This window comes from Narcine bancroftii, chromosome 10, assembly GCF_036971445.1.
Source record: "Narcine bancroftii isolate sNarBan1 chromosome 10, sNarBan1.hap1, whole genome shotgun sequence".
Taxonomy (NCBI): domain Eukaryota; kingdom Metazoa; phylum Chordata; class Chondrichthyes; order Torpediniformes; family Narcinidae; genus Narcine; species Narcine bancroftii.
This window is the reverse complement of record NC_091478.1, coordinates 23,525,961-23,552,570: the sequence shown is the minus strand read 5'-3', so window position 1 is coordinate 23,552,570 and position 26,610 is coordinate 23,525,961. Positions and strand designations below refer to the sequence as shown.

The following is a 26,610-nucleotide window of genomic DNA, read 5'->3' as shown; positions in this document are numbered from 1 at the left end:
TGGCAACTTGGTGTTTTCGACTTGGTGTTTTGCAGGAAGTTGTTCCTGAAGTGTTAGTGTCCAGGATTTGGACATTGAATCAGGAATCCTTCATTAACTGTGGTGTCACTTTCATCATTCTGCATTAATGCAAGAGAGAATTTTGGTAACACATTGATAACATTCTGTGGAGCAGTCATTAATTTTTCATGGAGATTTCATAAACACGTAGGATTAACCTTCTTAGTGAATTAAATATGCAAGCCATTTTTATGTTGCTGTGGTTAAAATGTTCCTTCACTTAATTCCTCAAAGGATAAAACTAATTATGTTATATATTTGCATAAACTCAATCCAATGAATTGGTTTCTGTTCTCAGCCACTGCTGATGTCCAAACGAATAATTCCAGTTTATTCTACTAATACAGTTCTGTGCTAGATAATAGAATCATGAAAAGTTGAAAATATAAGTTGGAGGTCAAAACATTTTCCTTGTTTCTACCCTAAATGAAATAACAGAATACTGAAGGAAGTCATCCCTGACCTCCAAAGAATTACATACACTGATATTGTAGGCTTTCCTGGTAGTTGAGCTGTAAGCACAGAGGCTATACAAGATTAAATGTTAACTATTATTAGTTTCTCCATTCTTGCGAAGGGCTGAGCCTATTTTTGGGTATGTTAAATTCGTATCAGAAAACATTTCCTCACACAATTTCAAATCATCTGCACACATTGTGTTCTGCCACTCATTTTCTTTTGCAACTCTGACAGTTTATGTACAATCTCAATTTATAGCTTCATCTGACAGTGACCTTCTTACATTGCCTTGATGGGAATGGTTTCCTCCTATTGAAGGCAGCTCCATGCCCTGCATAACACTGAGAAAGTACCAGTTCAGTCTTGAGTACAGGACATGCTGCACTTCACTTTTCAGCAATAACCAATCCTTCACTGTTTTGCTAACATTCTCCTTTCTATTTTTCACCATTTGTTACTGTCACCCCTAAACAGTGCCCCTTATTCAGCAAACTAGGCATCTACCAACTTCAAAACTATTCTCTAAGGCTGCATTGCTGCATCTTCTAAATCACTATATTTTTCTCATTTGCAAACTTTTTCCATTTTAAATATTTCCTTACTGACAAAAAATGGGAACTTTCCTGTGCTGATCCTTTTTGAAGACTGAAAATGAACCTGGGATATTTATCCCCACAGTTGTGCCTACTTAACTACTGAATCAACAAGAGCTCCTCTAGAGAGTTCTTTAGGAACAAATGAAAATTGGTGTCATTCTTGGTTACATTTTACAGCTAGGTATTCCTGGGATATGAATAATGCCAGAGAGCATGGCTCTCCTCAGGAGAGTTGGCTGAAGAGGGGGGGGGGTTTCTTCTCTTTTTTTTCTCTTTTTTTTCTTTTATATAAAATGTAATGTTCATGTCTAGTTTATTATATATGTTACTTATTACCTGTATCTTGAGTGAATAAATAAAGTTTAAAAAAAAAAATAATGCCAGTGAGGGCAGAATCTGTTACCCTTGAGATGTGGTGAATAGTGTGGCATTCTTGCATCATTGGAAGCTTTCTGTTGAGGTTGTGCAGAAAGTTGTGTAACTTCTAGAAATTTGATCCAATAATGAAAAAGGAAAGGCAGTATTTTTTAAAGTCTGGGTTGTATGACTTGGGGGGGGGGGGGGGGAAAGGAAGTGGTGTTCCCAAGTGTTTACCTCCCTTGTTGTTGTCAGAAGGGCTGAGTTTGGAAGGTGCTCTCAAGGAAACTTTGGCGAGTCACTATATTCCTCTTTAAGATGATGCCCTGCAGCCATAGTAAGGCATTGGTGCGAGGAGTGAATGTTTAGGGTAGTAGGTAGGGTGCCAAACATACGAGCTGATTTGTTCCAGATGGTATTGAGCATTTTTAGTTTTGATGTAGCTCTCACCCAGGTAAGTGCTGAGTATTTCATTTACAATCCTGATGCGTTTTGCGGAAGGTGGGAGCACTCAACGTGGTCAGAAATGGAGTCACTTGCTATCGGATATCCAGCCTCTGACCTGGTCTTGTAGTGATGGAAATAAAGTACTTGGTGCAATTAAGTTTCTGGTCACTTGTGATTTCTTTGCCTCCTGAACATTGGTTATAATCAGAGACTGTAATGAAAACAAGAGTTTTTTCATATTTGTAGGTGTAACTCCAATCAGTTTTTTAAAATTGTACTGGTGTTGAGTATCACTCTCTTGTCAGAGATGATCATTGCTCTTCAACTGAGTGTTGAGTATTTTATTTGCCTGTTAATCATTCCATATGTGTATTCTGGCTTTTGATGTTCTTTCTTTCTGAGAGTCAGACAAAATTGGAAATTTTACAATGATCAGCAATGATCCAAGTTTCTAACCTAGTGAAGGTAAAATCACAGGTAGTTAAAAACTCTTGGCCCAAGAACAATAACCTAAAGAATTCCTGCAGCAATGTTAGATCTCCAACAGACAAAACCATCTCTTTTATGTCAGGTTGCATTCCAGCTGGTGAAGGAGATTTGCTCTGGGTTTCCTGTAACCATTTTTTCCAGGATTCCTCAGGGCCACACATTTAAATGCTGCCTTGATGTCCAGGTAGTCACCTGTTTTTCATGTGTGGATATCACTGGGAATTTAAATATTGCTGAATTGAAACAGTTTAAATCCAACCTATCCATCAGCCAGGAGGTACATATAGACCAGACAGCTGAAGATGGCAGAATTACCTTCCCTGTAGGATGTTCATGAGTTGGATGGTGATAAGTATCCATTAACTCCATAGTTATTAAGATGAGTTCTTTCTTCTATTAGATTTTTTGACTTTTCATGATGTGGTTTGAACTTGTCTCAAGACCAGCCATTCTCAACCTTTCTCCATCTGTGCACCCCATAGGATACTGCTCAAAGTTTATGGTCCTCTTCCCTGTGAAGCAGGTAAAGTTTTGGTTTTTTCTGTACTTCTCTCCTACTGACTACTGAAAAAAAAAATTATATTACGCTGTATCTCTCTGGAATTTAATACTGCTGTCTGTGTTTAAACCAAAACTGCAATGCAACCAAGAGTTAAGAGATCCTTATCAAATACAAATCTGGCACAGGTTAACCAGTATTGTAGGCCTGAGCCCTTTGTCAAAGTATGAGCAAGAGGCTAAGGCCCCAAATGTTATTTATGCTTTACTTTGTATAGATACTGCATGTCCTGCTTGAATTTCTCCAGCAATTTTGTGCATTGTCTTCAATCCAGTGTCTGCAGACTTTCTTATAACTATAGAACTCTACAGTACAGAGACAGGCCATTCAGCGCAACTAGTCACGATGAACCATAAACTAGCCTGATTCCACTGACCTGGACCTAGACCATATCATTTAACATGGCACAGGAAGCTTGTAGAAAGGTGATTACGGAGTAAGTGACTTGCTGGTAGAGTTGTAGATGATACCTTCCATCACCTTGTTGTTGATTGAGAGTAGACTGGAGGGACAATTGCCAGAATTGTTTTGTCCTGTTTTTTTCTTGTGGACAGGGCATACCAGGGCAATTTTCCACATATAGGCAGATGTTAAGTGTTGCATTTGTACTGGAATAGCTTTACTACTTCCTTAAACTATGTCATGAATATTATTTCTAGTATGCTATCTGTTCCCATCAATTTTACTGATTTCAGCATCCCAACCATTTGTAGAGTCCTAGAGTTTTATAGCACAGAAACTGACCCTTCAGCCCATCTTGTCCATGCCAACAAAACTGGTCCCTTTTGCCAACATTCAGCCCATATCCTTCTAAGCCTTTCCTATCCATGTACTTGTCTAAATGACTTTTGAATGTAACAATTGTCCATGCTTCTATCACCCTCTATGTGATGAAGGTGCCCCTCAGGTCTCCTTCGTCATAAATCTATACCCTCTAACTTTAAGTTCACCTACTCTGATGGAAAAAGACTAGGTTTTTTTTTTAACTGATGTCCCTCATAATTTTTATAACCTCTATTAGGTCCCTACTTAGCTTCTAATGCTCCAGGGAGAAAAATCTTTATCACATGGAGCTTGTAGAATTTTGCTAAATTTTGGGATCTGTTCAGTTGGAGACCCTAGGAGATAACTATGATGGATCGTGCGCTAGATACTGCTGGCTGTGAATTTCTAAAGTTTACATTGGTTTGGAATTCAAAGATATGGAATGTTGCATCAAACCAAATTTTTAAAAAACCCACCAGCCAGAAATGTTTACTTTCTGGTGATTTGTCATATTTTCTAAGCTTGTGGAAAATTCTGTTGGCTTTTTAGAAAGATACTTGTCTAGATATGCACAGATTGTTGATGCTTTCTGACCCTTCCAGATCTTTGGCAGAACTGTATAAAGCCTGAACGAAAGACACTGAGAAATTGTAATGATGTTTATTATTGAACACATTGTGCAACACACATATACACCAAAATTCTCACTTGCTGCAGTTGAACAGGTACTTTGTCAAAAAAACCCCTACAAAAATAAATAAATAAATACACTGCAATAGTAAATTGAATTAAAATAGGCAATAAATGCAAAAAAAAAGATGTATTCGCAGTTATCCTAGTGCAAAAGAAAAGTGACTTTATAATAGTGTCACATGACCTTTTGTGGTATCTGAATAGTCCCTGATTGATGTAACTGGGGAGGCTCAAGAGCCTGCTAGCTGTTGGAAAGAAATAGTTCTTGAACTAAGAGATGCTCTACCTTCTACCTGAAGGTAGTAGTGAAAAGAGTTTGTGACCCAGGTGATGGGGGTCCCTTCTTGAGACAGCACCTTGCACAGATGCACTCAGTGGCTGGGAAGTCAGCCTGTGATGGATGTGGATGGAAATTAGTCTTCTAATTTCTAGAGGTTACCAGCCAAGAAGTAACTGTCTGTTGTTGGACTGAGTTTCTAACTCTAGCACAAGAGCAAACTCTGACTGTGGGAATTCTTGCAATGTTTTTGAAATGGATGATATAAACTAAGCATCTGGAGGGGAAGGCATTATGAATGACTATATTGTTGGCTTGTCGTCCTGTTCTGGTACAATTTAAAAATGGACTTTTAGTAAATCTTTATTTATTATATTTACTGTGAACATGAAATATTGTTTGGTGGCATGACCATTGCATTCCAAATTGTTTTAAAAAAAAATCTTTAAAGTCTCCTTCAATATTTGATAAGTACTTTGGTGAATCACCTGTTTGTTCTGTTGCTCTGTTAAATTGATCACTCCCTTCTTTCAGGTTTTACCCCCGTTTGTCATGAGAATCAGAATTTATTGTCATAAACATGTCACAAAATATATTGATTTTTGGCAGCATCTTCACAGTGCCATCATTGATATAAATCACCTTACCAAATAAATAAAAATACTGCAAGGAATAGAAAAAGACAAAGTGAGGTAGTATTCATTGTTCATTCAGACATCTGATGGCAGAGGGGAAGAAGCTGTCCTTGTGCCAGTGAGTGGTCATCTTCAGGCTCCTGTACCCTTATTCCATTGGTAGCAAAGTGAAAAGTGCCTGGGTGTTGGGAGTCCTTGAGGATAGAGGCTGCTTTCTTAAGGCACCACCTCTAATAGATATCCTTGATGGAATGAAGACCAGTGACTGTGATGTCACAGGCTGAATTAACAACTCTCTGGAGATTTTTCTTGTCCCGAGTACAGGCACCTCCATACCAGGCAATGGTCTCATTGAGAGGTCTCGGGAATCTTGCAGGTTGCATTGCTTTAGTTATAGATTTAAATAATGTTATATTAGTCAAATTTTAGTCAGAGTTTGAAATCTACATTAGCAGCAGATAGTTATTTAATTTTCCTTTTAAATTGGGAAGCATTGATTAAGGTTTGTAATGGAGAATGGATACCAAGATTGAAAATAATAATGCAACTACAATCAAGCTGATACTAAAATGTAAATGCTCCAAGCTCGGATTTAGAAAAATAACTTAGGTTTTAGAAGCAACAGAAGACTGAATGAGGCTTAAAGGTTTTTTCTCTCTCTTCTGGATGACAAAAATCTTGATACAGTAGAAGTCTGAAAATCTAGACTGCTCAGGGATTGGGTTGGTCCAGATTTTCAGATTTTCTGGATTCTCGGGCAGTACTTTTAAAATTCAAATTTGAGGAGGAATAAAGAAGAGATGAACAGGTGAATTTTGCTAGTTTATTCATTAGCAAATACAGCATGCTTCTTTTATCAAAACGAGCAGTTTTAAAGAAAAATAATGTCAACAAACATGGTTACTTGTTGCTGCTGTGTATCTGTGGCACTTACCCATGCACGCACTTACACAAAAGCCCGCTAAATTAAAAAAATTTGAGAGTTTTCAAAAAGATCGGTTTCTTGGGTGGTCCAGATTTCTGGCATCCGGATTTTGGGACTTCTACTGTAGTTGTACAGAACTTGAGTAATGTGAGAATACAAGAAAAATTTTATTTACAATCTTAACATTTGGACAGAAAAGTAGATAACTGTCCCTTTCAAGTTTCCCTTCTCAGTCTGTGTTGGGTTTGAAATATTTTCCTTTTCCAGTTCTCCAATATTACTCCTTCAGAATTTGAACACAGAAGCCAAATGACCAATTGAATTGATTACCCATGGTTGTTTGCTAATGCACACTACACTTAATGCTACTTTGCTCTTTAAGTGTTCTATGATGGGCTAAGCACTTTATAGTGAAGCTGTCCTTCAGTTCTCATGTGCGATAATTTGGCCAAATTGAAGGAAAATGTGCAGATAAGGTCAGTCTCCATGCACTTAATGTAATTTACTTGGATTCTGCACAACATCTTATGACCAAAGAGTATAGAATTTCTCATGCAACAACAGGAAAGCGAAATTTTTGCTTACAGAAACAAATTATGTTGAGCATAAACACTGTTACCAGTGAATACACACTCAATTTCTAATGATCTAATGAGAGCAATCGGAAGCTATTCCTTCTTATTTAGCTGTCTGTCAGCAGCAGATACTAATTAACGTGGCGTTGAACCAACAACTTAGAAATGCAAGATAGACTTTGGTTGAAATTTAATACAGGCAGTGCAGCAATTTAGTTGTTGGGAAAGGTCTGTGGACAACTAGCCATCTTTTGACACCACTTACTAATGCAAATGCTGTCAATCTTTTGAGATTTAAACCTATTATACGTATAAGCAATATTCAACATCAATTTTATTCTAGTTAATACAAACCCTTCAGAAGCTGTTATATTGATGGGTGCCTTGATGGGTACTCATTACTTATTGCTTTCTCAATTTTTCTGCCAAAGTGCTCCTCAGAGAAGATGTACTTGCAAATCCCCATTTTCTAAGCGCTTATACCCCAGTGAGAATGTTTCCAGTCAATTTGATTCTGCTGCAACTCTTCGACATTTCACGCACTGCCACCATCTTCTCAGTGTCCTTGTTTCTCCTTAAGGGGCCACCTGCACAGGCCTGTTGCCAGTTCTCTTTCACTTAAATGGTCACTCTTTGTGGTGGTCATTTGACTACAGGAAATATTGCTGCAAACTTAATCCTGATCAGGTTTGAGCATTGTGTATTTTCCTCCATGAGCATTGTGTAGAGTAGGTATTACTGTATATATGCATGTAATAGTTGAATTTTGTGGACTCATTTTTAGGGTAAAATTTAGGGGGTTGACTATTACATGTATACTACTGTTAACTGCAGTAAGTACCTGTGTTGTTCGATTTGTCAGGAGCTCGGATGGGCGGGCAGGCGACCAGATGATAAGTCCGTGTTTGGGCAATGGGAGCTTGGATGGGCAGGCAGCTGGGGCCAAAAATAGGGAGGTTAACCTTTACATGCAATATATGGAAAATACCAGATTTTGGGGCCAAAAAAATGGGGGGAGGGTCGACGTTTACACTTTTTATATATATATATATACATACATACATATATATACCCCAAGTCCAAAGCCCTCTGCGCAGCTCAGACGGCAAAGTCCTCCTCAGCGACAAGATCTCCATCCTCAACCGATGGTCAGAACACTTCCAATCTCTTTTCAGTGCCAACCGCTCAGTCCAAGATTCCGCCCTGCTCCAGCTCCCTCAACAGCCCCTAAGGCTAGAGCTGGATGAGGTCCTCACCCAGGATGAGACATATAAGGCAATCGAACAACTGAAAAGTGGCAAAGCAGCAGGTATGGATGGAATCCCCACAGAGGTCTGGAAGGCTGGCGGCAAAACTCTGCATGTCAAACTACATGAGTTTTTCAAGCTTTGTTGGGACCAAGGAAAACTGCCTCAGGACCTTCGTGATGCCACCATCATCACTCTGTACAAAAACAAAGGCGAGAAATCAGACTGCTCAAACTACAGGGGAATCACGCTGCTCTCCATTGCAGGCAAAATCTTCGCTAGGATTCTCCTAAATAGAATAATACCTAGTGTCACCAAGAATATTCTCCCAGAATCACAGTGCGGCTTTCACGCAAACAGAGGAACTACTGACATGGTCTTTGCCCTCAGACAGCTCCAAGAAAAGTGCAGAGAACAAAACAAAGGACTCTACATCACCTTTGTTGACCTCACCAAAGCCTTCGACACCGTGAGCAGGAAAGGGCTTTGGCAAATACTAGAGCACATCGGATGCCCCCCAAAGTTCCTCAACATGATTATCCAACTGCACGAAAACCAACAAGGTCGGGTCAGATACAGCAATGAGCTCTCTGAACCCTTCTCCATTAACAATGGCGTGAAGCAAGGCTGTGTTCTCGCACCAACCCTCTTTTCAATACATATATATATATATATATATATATATAATATATTCTTTCTTTGGCTTGGCTTTGCGGACAAAGATTTATGGAGGGGTAAATGTCCACGTCAGCTGCAGGCTCGTTTGTGTCTGACAAGTCCAATGCGGGACAGGCAGACACGGTTGCATCTGAAAATTGGTTGGTTGGGGTTGGGTGTTGGGTTTTTCCTCCTTTGTCTTTTGTCAGTGAGGTGGGCTCTGCGGTCTTCTTCAAAGGAGGTTGCTGCCTGCTGAACTGTGAGGCGCCAAGATGCACGGTTTGAGGCGATATCAGCCCACTGGCGGTGGTCAATGTGGCAGGCACCAAGAGATTTCTTTAGGCAGTCCTTGTACTTCTTCTTTGGTGCACCTCTGTCACAGTGGCCAGTGGAGAGCTCGCCATATAACACGATCTTGGGAAGGCGATGGTCCTCCATTCTGGAGACGTGATCTATCCAACGCAGTTGGATCTTCAGCAGCGTGGATTCGATGCTGTCGGCGTCTGCCATCTCGAGTACTTCGATGTTAGGGATGAAGTCGCTCCAATGAATGTTGAGGATGGAGCGGAGACAACGCTGGTGGAAGCGTTCTAGGAGCCGTAGGTGATGCCGGTAGAGGACCCATGATTCGGAGCCGAACAGGAGTGTGGGTATGACAACGGCTCTGTATACGCTGATCTTTGTGAGGTTTTTCAGTTGGTTGTTTTTCCAGACTCTTTTGTGTAGTCTTCCAAAGGCGCTATTTGCCTTGGTGAGTCTGTGGTCTATCTCGTTGTCGATCCTTGCATCCGATGAAATGGTGCAGCTGAGATAGGTAAACTGGTTGACCGTTTTGAGTTTTGTGTGCCCGATGGAGATGTGGGGGGGCTGGTAGTCATGGTGGGGAGCTGGCTGATGGAGGACCTCAGTTTTCTTCAGGCTGACTTCCAGGCCAAACATTTTGGCAGTTTCCGCAAAACAGGACGTCAAGCGCTGAAGAGCTGGCTCTGAATGGGCAACTAAAGCGGCATCATCTGCAAAGAGTTAACGAACAAGTTGCTCTTGTGTCATGGTGTGAGCTTGCAGGCGCCTCAGATTGAAGAGACTGCCATCTGTGCGGTACCGGATGTAAACAGTGTCTTCATTGTTGAGGTCTTTAATGGCTTGGTTCAGCATCATGCTGAAGAAGATTGAAAAGAGGGTTGGTGCGAGAACGCACCCTTGTTTCACGCCATTTTTAATGGAGAAGGGTTCAGAGAGCTCATTACTGTATCTGACCCGACCTTGTTGGTTTTCGTGCAGTTGGATAACCATATATATATATATATATATATGGTTACAACAACACTGATGTTTTATCCTCCACTTTTTGTCCCTACTATGAAGTATAACCATCTTCATCTATATATGACATCCAGTCTGTCAGTAGAAACTTGTTTAGTTTTTCCCATTGAACCCAAAGGGAGTTGGCCAATATATTGTTTTGTCCCATTGTTTTTACTAATTTATGTCTCTAGTAATTCTGACTTGTCTATTTTGGCATTCTTTCATGCATTTTCTTCCTTCTGCTTTCTAATGAGCAAATTGAGTGGCAAATGGTTCATCTCCTATCGTGTTCTTTCTTGTGCATTTGGGTCAGTAAATGTTGATGGAAAATATTTCAGTTGGCTCTGACCCTGACACCTCCTGATAGGTATTTATCAAGAGCGACACAAAGAGTGATCTGGAAAGGGGACCCTTCCTCCTTTTGTTTCCAAATGACAAGACATATGTGAACATGATTTTTTTTCTGATCTGGAGTGCATCAGGTTCATCCAATATTATCACTGATGAATGCACCATTGTTTTTTAACATAAGCTCAAATTGTCATTATCAAGAGATAATAGATTGAATGTTGCACAAGGCACCATTGATTAATGATCACAAATCAGTGCAGCTAAGAGGCCATATTATCAGATACCTTTGCTGGTATCTAAAAAATATGGTTCGAAATAGTCATTTTCAACTGGAGTGGCACAGCCCCCCTGAGGGCCAGAGCACATTCAAGGGGAGGGGGGGAAACCACAGACAAACTATAAAATATTTTTAATGTTTTTTTTATGTAGTTGGTAGGAGAGAAATACGGAAGAAACCAACTAAACTTGACTGCTTCAATTGCTGACAGTATTGGCAGTCTTTCCCAGTTTTGCCCTTGATCTTATGATGGCTGTCAGCATTCACGTTATTTTTAATTGTTAATTCTGAAGTCTGTTAAACAGATTATTCCCATGAACTGTCAACCTTAATTTTCAAGGCTGCTGGAAACTGGCAGCTGATCAAGGGTTCTTTTCATATTTAGCCTGACAATGAGTGTTTGAAGTCCTGTTTATTCTATTTATATTGCTTTAATCAAATTGCTAGCATGTATAGATTAAACATGTTGGTTTTCCATTTTTAAAATGAGATAAGAAATGGCTGGTGAGGGTGGGATGAAGTTTCAGATTTGGATTCTACCAGCTCCTAAAACTTGCACAATCCCCCCAGACCACTGAATAGGGGCGACGAGTCAGCATGCAGGAGGAAGATTGAAAACTTCACTGAATGGTGCACCAACAACAGCCTCGCACGCGACGTCACCAAAACCAAGGAACTGATGGTTGACTTTAGGAAGGGAAAACCATAGGTGTATGATCCAGTGATCATTAAGGATCAGAAGTTGAGAGGGTGAGCAAATTTAAGTTCTTGGGAGTTACTATCTCGTAGGATCTTTCCTGGACCCAACACACTAATGGCATCATGAAGAAAACCTGTCAGCGCCTCTACTTCCTCAGGAGTTTGCACCACTACTTCCTCAGGAGTTTACACCTCTACTTCCTCAGGAGTTTGCGCCTCTACTTCCTCAGGAGTTTGCGCCTCTACTTCCTCAGGAGTTTGCGCCTCTACTTCCTCAGGAGTTTGCGCCTCTACTTCCTCAGGAGTTTGCGCCTCTACTTCCTCAGGAGTTTGCGCCTCTACTTCCTCAGGAGTTTGCGCCTCTACTTCCTCAGGAGTTTGCGCCTCTACTTCCTCAGGAGTTTGCGCCTCTACTTCCTCAGGAGTTTGCGCCTCTACTTCCTCAGGAGTTTGCGCCTCTACTTCCTCAGGAGTTTGCGCCTCTACTTCCTCAGGAGTTTGCGCCTCTACTTCCTCAGGGGTTTGCGCCTCTACTTCCTCAGGGGTTTGCGCCTCTACTTCCTCAGGAGTTTGCGCCTCTACTTCCTCAGGAGTTTGCGCCTCTACTTCCTCAGGAGTTTGCGCCTCTACTTCCTCAGGAGTTTGCGCCTCTACTTCCTCAGGAGTTTGCGCCTCTACTTCCTCAGGAGTTTGCGCCTCTACTTCCTCAGGAGTTTGCGCCTCTACTTCCTCAGGTGTTTGCGCCTCTACTTCCTCAGGAGTTTGCGCCTCTACTTCCTCAGGAGTTTGTGGAGTTTTGGTATGACGTCGGAAACACTGGCAAATTTCTACAGATGATTGGTGGAAAGTGTGCTGACTGACTGTATGTATTGGTATGTAGATACCAATACCCATGAGCATAAGTTCCGGCAAAAGGTAGTGGACACAGCATAGGACATCACTGGAAAAACCCTCCCCACAATTGACAACACTACCGTCAGAGAGTAGCAGCAATCATCAAGGATCCACACCACCCAGCACATGTTGTGTTTTTGCTACTGCCATCAGGAAAGAAGTATTGGTGCCACAAGATTCATACCACCAAGTTCAGGAACAGCTGCTACCCCTCCACCATCAAAATCCTCAACAACAAACTAATCAGGGACTAAGGACTATTACTTTTGCACTTTATTGATGTTATTCTCTCTGTATTACACATTCAGTTTGTTTACATTTCTTTATTGGTCTATATGTGTATATTGTGTAAAGTTTTTTTGCACAACCAATGAGTGGTAATTCTGACTCGCCCACAAGAAGAAGAATCTCAAGATCGTAAGTGATTTCATGTATTTACTCTGATAACAAATCTGAAATCAACTTTTAACCATTTCTCCTTTACACCAGTGCCCAAGTCTGGTCAGATTCCCACTTCCCTCTCATGTCATTTGTTCTGAACTATTTCAGGTTTAGTTCAGATTCCTTTATTGCCGTCCACAAAATGTGTTTGCTTTGTTTGTCTGTAAAGGCACACAGAGATGCCATTTCTCCAGCAGCCATGCCAAGAAGTGAAAAAGAGAGTCCCTTCAGAGACACCAAGTTTCCGTGGATCTCCAAGGCTGTTGTTTCCAGAACTCTTGTAACCTCTGTAGCCACATTGCCTCCTGCATGTTCCAACAGTGAACCTGAGTTTCACCATCCAAGCATCCCTCCTCAACTCTTGGTTCTGAACCGGAGATGTCAACACCCGAGTCCCTTTGGGAGCCCAGCTTGCTGTCAGCATCCTCCTGAATCCCAATCCCGCTATCTGGTTCCCACAAGCTGGTCTCCAGTATCATGCAGCTAGGTGCAAGCTCCTCACTGGTTCACTGATGAATCTGTGATTTTCAAGAACACTACATAAACGCAGTCATGTTTTAATTTTTAAATTTTTTTTATTTTTCACACTATGAACCATACTGACCAAAATACACACAAACATTTCCCTCTTGAATATACACAGTGTCATTTTCTCCCTTTTTACCCCCTCCCTTCCCTCCCTCCTTCACCCCCCCCTACCCACTCAACGTTCAACCTATATTATACATTAAACCCATTAAATAATGTCATCACACAATGAAAGTAAACAAGAAATTTGTGTCATCTACTTTTACACTCTGGGTCAGTTCATTTCGTCGTCTTCTCCTGTCATTTTAGGTGGTGGAGGTCCGCAGTAGGACTTCTCTGTTGTGTTCCCTGTACGGTTCCCAAATTTGTTCGAATACTGTGATGTTATTTCTTAAATTATATGTTATTTTTTCCAATGGAATACATTTATTCATTTCTAAGTACCATTGCTGTATTCTCAGGCTATCTTCTAATTTTCAGGTTGACATTATACATTTTTTTGCTACAGCTAAGGCTATCATAATAAATCTTTTTTGTGCTTCATCCAAATCGAGTCCAAGTTCTTTACTTCTTATATTACTTAGAAGAAAGATCTCTGGATTTTTTGGTATGTTGCTTTTTGTGATTTTATTTAATACCTGGTTTAGATCTTCCCAAAACTTTTCCACTTTCTCACATGCCCAAATTGCATGTGTTCCCGTTTCCTTCTTACAGCGAAAACATTGATCTGATACTGTTGGGTCCCATTTATTTAACTTTTGGGGCATGGTGTATACTCTGTGTAACCAATTATATTGTATCATGCGTAACCTCGTGTTTATTGTATTTCTCATAGTTCTGGAGCATAGCTTTTCCCATGTTTCATTCTTTATCTTTATGTTTAGATCTTGTTCCCATTTTTGTTTGGGTTTACAGCTTGTTTCCTTGTTCTCTTTCTCTTGCAGTTTGATGTACATGCTTGTTATAAATCTTTTAATTATCATTGTGTCTGTAATCACATATTCAAAATTGCTTCCTTCTGGTAACCTCAGCCTGCTTCCCAATTTGTCCTTCAAGTAGGTTTTCAGTTGGTGGTGTGCAAATATTGTACCGTGAGTTATACCATATTTGTCCTTCATTTGTTCAAAAGATAATAATTTATTTCCCGAAAAACAATTTTCTATTCTTTTGTTCCCTTTTCTCTCCCATTCTCTAAAGGAAAGGTTCTCTATTGTGAAAGGGATTAGTTGATTTTGCATCAATATTAATTTTGGTAGTTGATCATTTATTTTATTCCTTTCTAGCAGATAGTGCAGTACTGGTGAATTCCTATGTTGCATCAGCTTTTCATCAATGCAGTCATGTTTTTGATGTCATTTGTATCAAGGCATTGCAGTCATTGCTTGGGAGAGTGATTTATTGATGCTTGCCCTGTCTCAATGTTAGCAAGTGGGAGAATGTTGCCAACACCATTTACTGATAATTTTGTTTAATTAAATGAAGTGGGTTTCCTCTGTCAGCAGGAGATGTGGATGGAGTCCATGGAGAAGAAGAAAGTTTAATGTCAGGATGAAATTTGGGAACTACATCGGCAAAAATAACAGTAACCAGATGCAAAAATGTTCAATTGTAGAAACAAAATGCTGAAGAAACTCAGCTGGTCAAATGGCGTACTTGTATAGCAATGATAAAGATAAACCAACATTTCATGCTTGAGCCCTTCAACAAGGCATGGACAAAATGTAGGCAGGCGCTTTGCTAGATAAAGTACACTGTTTAACTGGCTGAATTTCTCCAGCAGGTGTGTTTCTACTTCAATCACTGTGTCTGCAGATTTTCATGTTTTACTAATGTTCGATTATATTTGCGTTACGTACGTGAAATTTATTATTCAGGAGAGAGGGCAGATTCGACCTGTCCACTTTAATTGTATTGAAGTTAAAAGAGGGGATAGCTTCAAGTTCTTTGGAATAAACATTTCTAATGACCTGATTTGGGACAAGCACGTTAACACAAGGATCAAGAAAATGCACCCAATGCCTCTACTTTCTTGGAAGACTGAGGGAGTTCAGCACATCCCTCTTGCCCCTCAACAACATCTGTAGGTGCACCATCAAAAACAGACATGCTGGGTGGATTGCAGCTTGGTACAGGAGCTGCTCTTATGTTCAGAAAAAGCTCCAGAAGATGGTGAAGGCAGCTCAGGACATAGTGAAAGCTTCCCCATCCCCATCCCCCTCTCTGTGGACTCATCTACATCTTCTGCTGCCTAGAAAAAGCAACCAATATTCTGAAAGACTCATCGCACCCTGGAGACACTCTCTTTTCCCTCCTGCCATCAGGAAAAAGGCTTGAGGGTGTGAAAACGTCCACCAACCGGCTTAAAGACCATTTCTTCTCTGCAGCCATCAAGCTCCTGAATGAATGCTGCAACAGTGCTCTCGTGCAAGCCCTCACTCAGTGCTCTTTTTTCATGCCGACCTGTAAATTGTGCTCTTTACACAGCTGTATGTTAATGCGAGAGATACCCTGTTGGTCTGCTCACAGAAGTAGCTTTCTTACTATCCTAGGTATTTGGTAACAAATAAACAAAGTTAAATTGTTGTCATGGACGGGTCCTCTTGGGCTAATGTTGACAGAAGAATTCTCTTCCTGATCTTAGGTACTGGGCATGTTCAGTCAAGAATGAAAGAGAAAGATATTGTGCCTTGCATATCTTTTCAGGGCATCCCAAGCTGCAGTAGAACCAAGGAAGGTGGTGTTTCTCTAACTCTGTTGTCACATAGAGGTCTCAGAAGCCAACGCACATGACAAGTTCCCACAGAAAGCAATTTAATAGCTGGATGATCAGATCAGTTTTAGTAACCAGTGAACAATAAGAATTTAAAGCACATTTATCCCATGTGAACTGAGGGATAAATATTTGGTTAGATGCATATAACAACCTGCCCTATTTAAAAAAAATTTTGTCCACCAGAAAGACCAAACTCCACTGTTTAATGCTTTCTCTACAAAATGGCTTCTGCAGTGCAACTCTCTCCTGCGCTGAAGAATCACATTTATGCTCGTACTCCTCAAACAAACACCTGTGTTCCTCACTGAGCCATACTGAAAATCAAAGTCTGGTAACAACCGAAAACATTGGAAGAAGTGGTTGTCTTGGGGTCAAATAACTTCCTACTCCAGCAGATGACTGCTGGATGAGGCTTCAATTTGTGTCCAAATTTCTTGTTCTGCCAAGAGTGATGTTGCAAACTTAAAATTATTTTGATTGTTTCATAGAGGGTGACTCTCAATGGTGTTGTCTGTGTTGATATGAAAGCGATTAGAAACACATGGCATTGTAGATATCCTGTCAATAGAATAGTTATTTATTGTCCTTGTATTGTACTATATCTCTTGTACAGGTACTTGGCCAGAATTGAAGATATGGAACCTACAAATATTAATGATGCTGATCTGAACTATGGAGTGGTGATCGACTGTGGGAGTAGTGGGTCCCGGGTGTTTGTTTACTTCTGGCCACAGCACAATGGGAATCCTCACGATCTCCTCAACATCAGACAGATGAAAGACAAGAGCAGGAAGCCGGTGGTTAAGAAAATCAAGCCAGGTAATCACGATCTAGATGGATCCGTGGACTTTTGTGATGCGTATGTCATTCCATTTTCCCCACAATGAAGTCGTGCTCTGAACAGCTGAGAAGTTATTTATTTCTGCTTTCCAGTGCCCACCGTACCTTCGAAATGTTCTTCAGGTTGTGTCTGCCGGCTCAGTCCATGTACCTTCTGATTCAGAAGGTTGGTTCCAATCCAACTCCAGAGAGTGGAGCCCAAGAACTGTCCAGCAGTGAGGGAGTGTTGTCACATTGAAGATAGAGTGGTAGGGTTGCCCTTCGTAATGCTGTAAAGCAGAGGTTTCAGCTGTTATTTCTGGAAGGTCAGATGGGTGTTAAAAATAATTAAGTTCAACAGTCCTAATTGAAGGCTATCATGATGTGTCTCAACCAATGGTTGTTCCTCAACAACACGACCAGGAAACGAGTCACATGATGAGCTGACCAAAATGTTTAAATAGGCAAGAATGTAGCCCAGTCCATCATACAAACACCCCCAGCAACTCCCTCTACGCTTCTTGCTGCCTTGGAAATTCATCTATTATGTTAAAATCTCATCCCACCCTGGCCATACTCTCTTCCCTCTCACCACCCATCCTCTCGTTGGGAAGAAGATGCGCATCTATGAGATCATGCACCACTCAATTCAAGGAACATTTCTTTCCTGCTGTCATCAGACTCCTGAATGAACCTCACATTAGTAAAGTTATGTGGTCTGCACTAACTGATCTCTCTCTGTACTCTGCACTTCTGTCCATGTTGTCGTCTGTCTGAAATGACTGGCTGCAAAGCTTACAAAACAAAACGTTCGCATTGCACCTTAACATGTGCCAATACATTTGAAATGACAAATGAAAATTCTTGCAAGTGTAAGTGCACATTTTATAAAAGAACGAAAAAGAACACCAACACCATGACTGGCTTTAAACTAATAGTTAATGCCTTGGGGTCCAACTGTGGCAGATCAGTAATCTACAAAGACTCTATAGCTTTAAACTATGCACCCACTCTAACTCAGAACCAAACCGTACAAATAAAATGGTGAAAGCACAATGCTGGAGGAAGTCAGCAGGTCAAACAGTGTACTTTATATAGCAAATATAAAGGTACAAAACCAATGTTTCAGGCCATTAAGGACAAATGTGATGCTTAGACCATACCTTGAGCATCATTTATGGTCATTGGGCCGAACTTGAGAGACGCTGCAAGCAGATTGCTATTATAAGACATTTACGTAAGTATTGGTGTATATTTTTGAGGAAAAAGTATCTATCCTTCTATCTAATCTAAGATTGTATACTTTATTGAAATCTGTGAAAGTGTTTAAAATTCCAGCATTTAGGCAATGAGCTGCATGGGGCAAACAAAACTTGGAACTGATTTTTGCAAAGGTCTTACAGCTGTTTGGGGATATTGCTGTATTTAAATTGCTTTGTCATGGATAGGGGTCACTATTCAATGTTTCTGAATAATCTGCAATATGAATTCAGGCAAAGTCGTAATGCACATTACCAAAACACCAAGGGATATCTCCCATACTCTGCAGGAAATTAATCTTAAATTTACTATGCGGCTCATCTTTATCAGAATGTCACAAAAGTATTTCCTACACAGTGAGTTATTTTGGAATGAAATATTTCACCCAATCAAGTTCAAGTTTATTGTCATCTGACTGTACGTATACATAGACAACCCAACGGAACAGCGCATCTCTGGACTACAGTGCACATACAACATATGTATATACAAAGCAATCCAAAATAAATTTATATAAAGTAATTTACAGGTTTCTAAGGTTGTTCACCGCCTGTGGGAAGAAGCTATTTCCCAGTATGGCAGTCTTGGTTTTTATGCTCCTGTACCTTTTACTTGGAGGTGGTGGGTCAAAGATACTGTGGGCTGGATGCTAAGGGTCTTCAATGATTCTGTGAGCCTCTTTAAGCACCACTCCGAGAAGATATCATCAATAGCGGGAAGGGAGACCACAGTGATCTTCTCAGCAGTTTTAACCACCCTCTGTACTGATGTAACGTAGATCAATGAAAAGAATATGCCCATAAAGAGTACTGAAATAAAATAGAAAATGTTGGCCAAAATCTCTGGTAAGAAAAAATTGGTAATAACTTATTTTACAGTGATCTTTCACCAGGGCTATTAAAGGATACAGCAGTTAGTTACAGATACAGGCAGAGAAATGACAAATGGAGTTTAATCTGAACAAGTATGAGATATTGCACTTCAGGAGGTCAAATAGAAGGGGAACCTTTAATGCCATTGGATCTGGGATCTGCCCATAGATCCTGGAAAGTGACAAAGCAAATAGATAAGATGGGGAAGAAGGCATGTTTGCCTTCTTTGTTCAGGGCATCAAGTATAAGAGTAAGGAAGTCCTGTTTCCACTGTACAAAGCTTTGGTTCGGCAGTGGTAAGTATTGTGTGCAATTCTGGTCATCACATTACAGGAAGGATGCTTCTTGAGTTAGAGTGTATGAGCTATCAGAAGAAGGTGGAGAACCTTGAATTGTTTTCACCGGAGCACCAGAGGCTGAGGGGAGATCTGATAGTAGTTTATAAAAAGGCTTGAATAGCGTGGACAGTTGGAATCTTTTCCTCAAGGTAAAATTGTCAAACTCTTGAGGGGATGCATTTAAGGCAAGAGGTGAAAAAGTTTAAAAGGGAATGTGTGGGGCCAGGTTTTCTTGCACAGAAAGCTTTAGAGAGATGTTGACCAAACATAGGGAAATAGGTCTAGCTTGGGTAGGCAACTTGGTTGGTGTGCTCATTAAACCAACGGGCCTGTTTCTGTGCTGTATTACTCTAATTCTCTTGAGAGAATAGTATGTGGCTGGAATGTGCAACTTGGGTAATGGTGGAAGTAGAGACTTGTCATGTTTTAAAGGTTTTCAGATAGACACATGAATATGGAGGGATGTACAGGTAGAAGAGATTTAGTTTTATTTTGCATTTTGCTCGACATAAATATAGAGGTAAAGGTATGTTTCCTGTGCAGTACTGTTCTATATCCTCATTGCATTAAAGATTGGTCTTAAAAAAAAAATGTGTTAGTTGGTCAGTTGTCTCATGGAGAGTTGTTGGAACATAGCTGATGCTGACAGTCTTTCTGCCTCTCTCTAGCAGTTCATCTCGTGAAGCAATGCTCTATAATTACAAGCCCTTCACTTCAGTGGAAACAAGAACATACTGCAGTGGATCATTCAGGAAAAAGTCATGGGAATCCTGGGTGTATTTTATGTTCATAACCAGACCAAGGCAGCAGAGCTCGATAAAGATAATGATCAGAATATGATATCAGATTTATTTTTAGAGTCCACACATGGCATCACATACGACCCTGAGATCCTTTTTCCTGTGGCTAAGGCAAAATTACCACTTATTCGTAGTACAAAAAAAACTCTGCACAATGTATACATGTAAACAAATTTTTTTCTTTGGCTTGGCTTCGCGGACGAAGATTTATGGAGGGGGTAAAAAGTCCACGTCAGCTGCAGGCTCGTTTGTGGCTGACCAGTCCGATGCGGGACAGGCAGACACGATTGCAGCGGTTGCAAGGGAAAATTGGTTGGTTGGGGTTGGGTGTTGGGTTTTTCCTCCTTTGCCTTTTGTCAGTGAGGTGGGCTCTGCGGTCTTCTTCAAAGGAGGCTGCTGCCCGCCAAACTGTGTGGCGCCAAGATGCACGGTTTGAGGCGTTATCAGCCCACTGGCGGTGGTCAATGTGGCAGGCACCAAGAGATTTCTTTAGGCAGTCCTTGTACCTTTTCTTTGGTGCACCTCTGTCACGGTGGCCAGTGGAGAGCTCGCCATATAATACGATCTTGGGAAGGCGATGGTCCTCCATTCTGGAGACGTGACCCATCCAGCGCAGCTGGATCTTCAGCAGCGTGGACTCGATGCTGTCGACCTCTGCCATCTCGAGTACCTCGACGTTAGGGGTGTGAGCGCTCCAATGGATGTTGAGGATGGAGCGGAGACAACGCTGGTGGAAGCGTTCTAGGAGCCGTAGGTGGTGCCGGTAGAGGACCCATGATTCGGAGCCGAACAGGAGTGTGGGTATGACAACGGCTCTGTATACGCTTATCTTTGTGAGGTTTTTCAGTTGGTTGTTTTTCCAGACTCTTTTGTGTAGTCTTCCAAAGGCGCTATTTGCCTTGGCGAGTCTGTTGTCTATCTCATTGTCGATCCTTGCATCTGATGAAATGGTGCAGCCGAGATAGGTAAACTGGTTGACCGTTTTGAGTTTTGTGTGCCCGATGGAGATGTGGGGGGGCTGGTAGTCATGGTGGGGAGCTGGCTGATGGAGGACCTCAGTTTTCTTCAGGCTGACTTCCAGGCCAAACATTTTGGCAGTTTCCGCAAAGCAGGACGTCAAGCGCTGAAGAGCTGGCTCTGAATGGGCAACTAAAGCGGCATCATCTGCAAAGAGTAGTTCACGGACAAGTTTCTCTTGTGTCTTGGTGTGAGCTTGCAGGCGCCTCAGATTGAAGAGACTGCCATCCGTGCGGTACCGGATGTAAACAGCGTCTTCATTGTTGGGGTCTTTCATGGCTTGGTTCAGCATCATGCTGAAGAAGATTGAAAAGAGGGTTGGTGCGAGAACACAGCCTTGCTTCACGCCATTGTTAATGGAGAAGGGTTCAGAGAGCTCATTGCTGTATCTGACCCGACCTTGTTGGTTTTCGTGCAGTTGGATAATCATGTTGAGGAACTTTGGGGGACATCCGATGCGCTCTAGTATTTGCCAAAGCCCTTTCCTGCTCACGGTGTCGAAGGCTTTGGTGAGGTCAACAAAGGTGATGTAGAGTCCTTTGTTTTGTTCTCTGCACTTTTCTTGGAGCTGTCTGAGGGCAAAGACCATGTCAGTGGTTCCTCTGTTTGCGCGAAAGCCGCACTGTGATTCTGGGAGAATATTCTCAGCGACACTAGGTATTATTCTATTTAGTAGAATCCTAGCGAAGATTTTGCCTGCAATGGAGAGCAACGTGATTCCCCTGTAGTTTGAGCAGTCTGATTTCTCGCCTTTGTTTTTGTACAGGGTGATGATGGTGGCATCACGAAGATCCTGAGGCAGTTTACCTTGGTCCCAACAAAGCTTGAAAAACTCATGCAGTTTGGCATGCAGAGTTTTGCCGCCAGCCTTCCAGACTTCTGGGGGGATTCCATCCATACCTGCTGCTTTGCCACTTTTCAGTTGTTCGATTGCCTTATATGTCTCATCCAGGGTGGGAACCTCATCCAGCTCTAGCCTTAGGGGCTGTTGAGGGAGCTGGAGCAGGGCGGAATCTTGGACTGAGCGGTTGGTACTGAAAAGAGATTGGAAGTGTTCTGACCATCGGTTGAGGATGGAGATCTTGTCGCTGAGGAGGACTTTGCCGTCTGAGCTGCGCAGCGGGCTTTGGACTTGGGGTGAGGGGCCGTACACAGCCTTTAGAGCCTCGTAGAAACCCCTGAAGTCGCCAATGTCCGCGCTGAGCTGTGTTCGTTTGGCGAGGCTAGTCCACCACTCATTTTGGATCTCCCGGAGTTTGCGCTGAAGATGGCTGCATGCGCGACGGAAGGCTTGTTTCTTCTCTGGACAGGACGGCTTTGTAAGGTGAGCCTGGTGGGCAGCTCGCTTCTTTGCCAGCAGCTCCTGGATTTCCTGGCTGTTTTCGTCAAACCAGTCCTTGTTTTTCCTGGAGGAGAAGCCCAGTACCTCTTCAGTGGATTGCAGTATGGTAGTCTTCAACTGATCCCAGAGGGTTTCAGGGGACGGGTCCGTGAGGCGGGTTGCAACGTCGAGCTTTGCTTTGAGGTTTGCCTGGAAGTTTCCTCTCGCTTCTTCTGACTGCAGTTTTCCAACATTGAACCTCTTTCTGGGGGCTTTATTGTTCCTGGGCTTTGGCTTGAAGTGAAGGTTGAGCTTGCAGCAAACCAGCCGGTGGTCAGTGTGGCATTCCGCGCTAGGCATGACCCTGGTGTGGAGCACATCTTGTTTGTCACTTTCTCGCACCAGGATGTAGTCCAGGAGGTGCCAGTGTTTGGATCGGGGATGCATCCAGGTGGTCTTAAGGCTGTCCCTCTGCTGAAAAAGGGTGTTTGTAATGACAAGCCGCTGTTCTGCGCAGAGCTCCAACAGGAGGCGCCCATTGTCGTTGCACTTGCCGACGTAAACAAACTCTGCAATACAGAGAGATAAAAGGAGTAAGTGCAAAAGTAAGAGTCTTTAAATGAATCCCTGATTGAGTTCATTGTTGAGGGGCAGCAACTGTCCCTGAACCTGGTGGTATGAGTCTTGTTGCCCATTCAGAGCCAGCTCTTCAGCGCTTGACGTCCTGTTTTGCGGAAACTGCCAAAATGTTTGGCCTGGAAGTCAGCCTGAAGAAAACTGAGGTCCTCCATCAGCCAGCTCCCCACCATGACTACCAGCCCCCCCACATCTCCATCGGGCACACAAAACTCAAAACGGTCAACCAGTTTACCTATCTCGGCTGCACCATTTCATCAGATGCAAGAATCGACAATGAGATAGACAACAGACTCGCCAAGGCAAATAGCGCCTTTGGAAGACTACACATAAGAGTCTGGAAAAACAACCAACTGAAAAACCTCACAAAGATAAGCGTATACAGAGCCGTTGTCATACCCACACTCCTGTTCGGCTCCGAATCATGGGTCCTCTACCGGCATCACCTACGGCTCCTAGAACGCTTCCACCAGCGTTGTCTCCGCTCCATCCTCAACATTCATTGGAGCGCTTTCATCCCTAACGTCGAAGTACTCGAGATGGCAGAGGTTGACAGCATTGAGTCCACGCTGCTGAAGATCCAGCTGTGCTGGGTGGGTCACGTCTCCAGAATGGAGGACCATTGCCTTCCCAAGATCGTGTTATATGGCGAGCTCTCCACTGGCCACCGTGACAGAGGTGCACCAAAGAAAAGGTACAAGGACTGCCTAAACAAATCTCTTGGTGCCTGCCACATTGACCACCGCCAGTGGGCTGATATCGCCTCAAACTGTGCATCTTGGCGCCTCACAGTTTGGCGGGCAGCAACCTCCTTTGAAGAAGACCGCAGAGCCCACCTCACTGACAAAAGGCAAAGGAGGAAAAACCCAACACCCAATCGCAACCCACCAATTTTCCCCTGCAATCGCTGCAACCGTGTCTGCCTGTCCCGCATCGGACTTGTCAGCCACAAACGAGCCTGCAGCTGACGTGGACATTTACCCCCTCCATAAATCTTCGTCCGCGAAGCCAAGCCAAAGAAAAGAATAGCAGCAGCGAGAACAGAGCACGTGCTAAGTGTTGTAGATCCTTGATGATTGCTGCTGCTCTCCAACGGCAGCATTCCCTTGAGATTATCTCGATGATGGGGAGAGTTTTGCCTGTGAGATTGTGGCATGTGTCCACTATCTTTTGCAGGGCTATTGATGTCCCTATTTCAGACTATAATGCAGCCAGTCAGCACACTTTCCACCACACATCTGAAGAAATTTGACAGGGTGTCTGGTGTCATACCGAACCTCCACAAACCCCTAAAGAAGTAGAGGCGCTGATGTGCTTTCTTCACAATGCCATTGGTGTGTTGGATCCAGGAAAGATCCTTTGAGTTAGTGACTCCCAAGAACTTAAATTTGCTCACCCTCTCCATCAGTTACAGCAATTTGAATTCAGCTGCATTCTCTACCAGTAACTAGCTGAGTTCAACTTGTTGTAATTAGCTTTGATGAAGGGTTCAGACCTGAAACATTTCTTTCTACCTATGGATGTCGCATGATTTGTTGAGTTCCTCCAGCAATAAATTCTTTTCTTTGGCTTGGCTTCGCGGACGAAGATTTATGGAGGGGGTAAAAAGTCCACGTCAGCTGCAGGCTCGTTTGTGGCTGACAAGTCTGATGCGGGACAGGCAGACACGATTGCAGCGGTTGCAAGGGAAAATTGGTTGGTTGGAGTTGGGTGTTGGGTTTTTCCTCCTTTGCCTTTTGTCAGTGAGGTGGGCTCTGCGGTTTTCTTCAAAGGAGGTTGCTGCCCGCCAAACTGTGAGGCGCCAAGATGCACGGTTTGAGGCGTTATCAGCCCACTGGCGGTGGTCAATGTGGCAGGCACCAAGAGATTTCTTTAGGCAGTCCTTGTACCTTTTCTTTGGTGCACCTCTGTCACGGTGGCCAGTGGAGAGCTCGCCATATAACACGATCTTGGGAAGGCGATGGTCCTCCATTCTGGAGACGTGACCCATCCAGCGCAGCTGGATCTTCAGCAGCGTGGACTCGATGCTGTCGACCTCTGCCATCTCGAGTACTTCGACGTTAGGGGTGTAAACGCTCCAATGGATGTTGAGGATGGAGCGGAGACAACGCTGGTGGAAGCGTTCTAGGAGCCGTAGGTGGTGCCGGTAGAGGACCCATGATTCGGAGCCGAACAGGAGTGTGGGTATGACAACGGCTCTGTATACGCTTATTTTTGTGAGGTTTTTCAGACTCTTTTGTGTAGTCTTCCAAAGGCGCTATTTGCCTTGGCGAGTCTGTTGTCTATCTCATTGTCGATCCTTGCATCTGATGAAATGGTGCAGCCGAGATAGGTAAACTGGTTGACCATTTTGAGTTTTGTGTGCCCGATGGAGATGTGGGGGGGCTGGTAGTCATGGTGGGGAGCTGGCTGATGGAGGACCTCAGTTTTCTTCAGGCTGACTTCCAGGCCAAAGATTTTGGCAGTTTCCGCAAAGCAGGACGTCAAGCGCTGAAGAGCTGGCTCTGAATGGGCAACTAAAGCGGCATCATCTGCAAAGAGTAGTTCACGGACAAGTTTCTCTTGTGTCTTGGTGTGAGCTTGCAGGCGCCTCAGATTGAAGAGACTGCCATCCGTGCGGTACCGGATGTAAACAGCGTCTTCATTGTTGGGGTCTTTCATGGCTTGGTTCAGCATCATGCTGAAGAAGATTGAAAAGAGGGTTGGTGCGAGAACACAGCCTTGCTTCACGCCATTGTTAATGGAGAAGGGTTCAGAGAGCTCATTGCTGTATCTGACCCGACCTTGTTGGTTTTCGTGCAGTTCGATAATTTGTTGTAATTAGCTTTGATGAAGGGTTCAGACCTGAAACATTTCTTTCTACCTATGGATGTCGCATGATTTGTTGAGTTCCTCCAGCAATAAATACTTTGCTGTTATTCATCCTTTTTGTTTGTGGATCTCTGCTGCCTCCCTGTGGTGTTGAACCTAAATTACTTCATCATTATCAGAATCAAAATTTATTGTCATGAACAAGCGTTGAAATTCAGTGATTTGCAACAGCGTCACAGTGTAAACATTCATATTATAATCATCTTACAACATTACAATATTTAAAAAATAACAATAGTGCGTGAAAAATGAGGCAGTGTCTTTGGTTCATTGATCATTCAGGAATCTGATGGCTGCGGGGAAGAATCTGTCCTTGTGCCGCTGAGTGCTCGTCTTTAGGCTCCTATACCTTTTTCCCCAATGGTAGCAGAGTGAAGAGGGCAAGGACTGGGTGGTGGGGGCCTTTGAGGATAGAGGCTGCTTTTCTTTTTAAGATACCACCTCATGTAGATGTCCTCAATGGAGTGAAGTCTGGTGTCTGTAATGTCGCAGGCGAAGTTAACAACCATCTGGAGTGTTTTCTGGTCCTGAGAGTTGGTGCCTCCATACCAGACAGTGATGCTACCAGCCAGAATGCTCTCCATGGTACGCCTATAGAAGTTTATGAGACTCTTCGGTGACATATCAGATCTCTTCAGACTCCTCACAAAGTATAGCTGGTGGCGAA

At 42.7% G+C, this 26,610-nt stretch overlaps 1 protein-coding gene across 6 annotated transcripts in view; it reads left to right on the top strand.

The window, feature by feature from the left end:
- The window catches only part of LOC138744297 (ectonucleoside triphosphate diphosphohydrolase 4-like), an 85,479-nt gene that overhangs the window by 18,780 nt on the left and 40,089 nt on the right, over nt 1-26,610 (top strand). For 4 of the 6 annotated variants that reach the window (XM_069900198.1, XM_069900197.1, XM_069900199.1 and 1 more), the window contains exon 4: nt 16,623-16,828. In XM_069900198.1, coding sequence (XP_069756299.1) covers nt 16,623-16,828 — 206 coding nt within the window. Of the gene's footprint in view, nt 1-2,890; nt 2,932-16,622; nt 16,829-26,610 lie in introns of all 6 variants that reach the window. The other 2 variants (XM_069900202.1, XM_069900200.1) reach the window with 1 other exon arrangement.